General features: G+C 54.1%; 1 protein-coding gene across 1 annotated transcript in view; it reads right to left on the reverse strand.

The window, feature by feature from the left end:
• Positions 1-319: 319 nt before the first annotated feature.
• Positions 320-2,928, reverse strand: part of LOC139422368 (voltage-dependent T-type calcium channel subunit alpha-1H-like) — a 108,135-nt gene continuing 105,526 nt past the window's right edge. Inside the window, 2 exon segments of the mRNA XM_071173572.1 lie at positions 320-1,467; positions 1,721-1,842. Coding sequence (XP_071029673.1) covers positions 415-1,467; positions 1,721-1,842 — 1,175 coding nt within the window. The 3' untranslated portion in view covers positions 320-414.

A 2,928-nucleotide genomic window follows, 5' to 3' on the forward strand; every position in this document is an offset into this window, starting at 1 on the left:
CCCCCTTCTCTCTCTCTCTCTCTCTGTCTTCCTCTCTCCGTCTCTCTCACTCGCTCTTCCCCCTCTCTGCCTCTCCTCTTCTCTCCCTCCCTCTCTCTCTCCCCCTTCTCTCTCTCTCCCCTCCCTCCTTCTATCGCTCCCCCTTCTCTCTCTCTCTCTCCCCTCCCTCCCTCTATCTCTCCCCCTTCTCTCTCTCTCTCTCTCTCTGTCTCCCTCTCTCCGTCTCTCTCTCTCTCGCTCTCCCCACTCTCTCTCTCTCTCTCCCTCCCTCCCTCTCTCTCTCTCTCTCCCCCTTCTCTCTCTCTCTCTCTCTCTCCATCCAACCCATCTCTGTCCAGATCAGGCCACACCCTCTGGATGGGGTTTAGTCTTTCTGACGAATCCCTCTCCTACTACAGTACCAGGCTCTGTCTCTCATTGGGCAGTTCTCCTGTTCATCGAGCTAAACCCCGCCCTACTGTTAAAGTGCGAGGGACTTGTGGCTGGTTCATTGCTCGATAGGCCAGCGGACATGCCACTCGTGTATCTGTGCTCCGGTTGGTCGAAGGTGACATGTGGGAGGGGCTTGTAGTCACTGTAGAGAGAGGAAGGTCTCGCGTCGGAGTTCAGGGACAGGGTGTGTGTGGGGGACGGAGTGTGTGTGTGTGAATGAGGTAGAGTATGTGTACGGATAAGAGTGTGTGTGTGTGTCGGGGTGTGTGTTACTGCGTGAAGGAGAGTCTGTACGAGTGTGTGGTGATGTGTCGGCGTTAGTGTTGGCGTGTGTGTAGGCGTGAGTGTGCGTACCGGTGTGTGTGTCGGCGTCAGCCTGTGTGTAGGTGTGTGTGTCGGCGTCAGCCTGTGTGTGGGAGTGTGTGCGTCGGCGACATCGTAGGAGGGGGTCCTGCGTCTCAGCAGCGGGTTGCAGTCTGCCTGCGGCTCCGAGGGGGCGCGGCCTGCTGGGTCACACGGGGGGTGGATGGAGATGCAGGGTGGGCTCATCCTCTTCTTCCTGTGACCTCTAACCTCTGAACCCTGACCCCTGGGCCTCCTCTCTTCCCCGTCCACCTCCCCTAGCAGCCGGTCCTCCGGAGGGGACGGGCAGATCTCGATGGAGTGTCGTCGCTGGTCGTCAGGACAACGGGGTTTATCCAGGAAGCCCTGGGTGTCTACGCTGAAGCCCTTCCTCGGGTCGTGAGCTTGTAGCCCTGCCCCCAGCAGACTGAGCGCACTCCCTCGGCTCCTCAGGGAGGGGGGGGAGTCGGGGGAGGCGTAGGGGGAGAGGGAGTGACACCGCCCACTTCCATGTCTGTCCCACCAATGGCGCGCTGAGCTGGTGATGTGCCACACCTCCTCGTCGGCGGGATCCGAGACGAAGGGGGGAGAGGGGGGACGGGAGGGGGAGAGCAGGCGGAGGGTTGAGAGGGGGTCCTGCCTGTCTACTGAGGAAACACTCTGAACCTCCACCGAGTCCACCTTCACAGCCACCTGGAACACAGAGAGAACACAATGGGGAATGTTAGGGTCACAGACACCTGGAACACAGAGAGGACACAATGGGGAATGTTAGGGTCACAGCCACCTGGAACACAGAGAGGACACAATGGGGAATGTTAGGGTCACAGTGTGTGTGTGTGCCTTTCCATGTCAAATGAGACAAATATTTGCCAAAGTTTTGTGGTGGAAGACTAAGCATGGTGTGTGTGTGTGTGTGTGTGTGTGTGTGTGTGTGTGTACTCACCTGTCTACGCAGCCCCCTGGGCGAGGGCCTTGGCGGGGCGATGTGAGGGGGAACAGGGTGAGGGAGGCCGGGCAGTACAGCCTGGTCTTCGCATGGCTGGGAGTGCACCGATGTCACAGAGCCTGAGGAGAAAACGAACAGGGACAGACACCAACAGTAAAACTTAGACTGGCGTTGCGATATGATATGATATGAACTCAGCGAGACTATTCACCCTGAGGTACAAAACCTGCATAACCAAAACATGATACTAGCATCCAGGGGACTAACATGATACTAGCATCCAGGGGGCTAACATGCTACTAGCATCCAGGGGGCTAACATGCTACTAACATCCAGGGGGCTAACATGCTACTAGCATCCAGGGGGCTAACATGCTACTAGCATCCAGGGGGCTAACATGCTACTAACATCCAGGGGGCTAACATGCTACTAGCATCCAGGGGGCTAACATGCTACTAGCATCCAGGGGGCTAACATGCTACTAACATCCAGGGGGCTAACATGCTACTAGCATCCAGGGGTTGGAACCGGTTAAGGGGAACAAAACCCGAAAACCAGAAAATAACAAAAAATTTTCCAGGAACAGAACCATAACCAGGAACAAAATAACAGAACAGAACCGTTATTTTGTGGGAACCGGTTAATAACGTTCCGGGCATTTCCAGTCCCACAAAAAAAACGCAAAGAAAGCGCCTACGCAAAGCCCTCACTCTGTCCGCCTGCCAGCTGGACAGCTTTGACAGTGTGTTTGTAGGCTACCTGACCCTCCCTCTGCCCCTTCCTCTGTCCCCCCCCCCCCCCCCTTCCTCTGTTACAGAAAGAAAACTCTAGGGTTTTTGACTCTTATGTGTAATGGAACTGAGAGTCAGGACCAATGGTTAATGACTCTTATGTGTAATGGAACAGAATCAGGATCAATGGTTAATGACTCTTATGTGTAATGGAACAGAGTCAGGATCAATGGTTAATGACTCTTATGTGTAATGGAACTGAGAGTCAGGATCAATGGTTAATGACTCTTATGTGTAATGGAACTGAGAGTCAGGATCATTAGTCTTAGAACCTCACTGTAGATCATAGAACACTCTAGTTAGTCTTAGAACCTCACTGTAGATTATAGCAGACTCTAGTTCGTCTTAGAACCTCACTGTAGATCATAGAACACTCTCGTTAGTCTTAGAACCTCACTGTAGATTATAGAACAC

This window comes from Oncorhynchus clarkii, chromosome 12, assembly GCF_045791955.1.
Source record: "Oncorhynchus clarkii lewisi isolate Uvic-CL-2024 chromosome 12, UVic_Ocla_1.0, whole genome shotgun sequence".
NCBI lineage: Eukaryota > Metazoa > Chordata > Actinopteri > Salmoniformes > Salmonidae > Oncorhynchus > Oncorhynchus clarkii.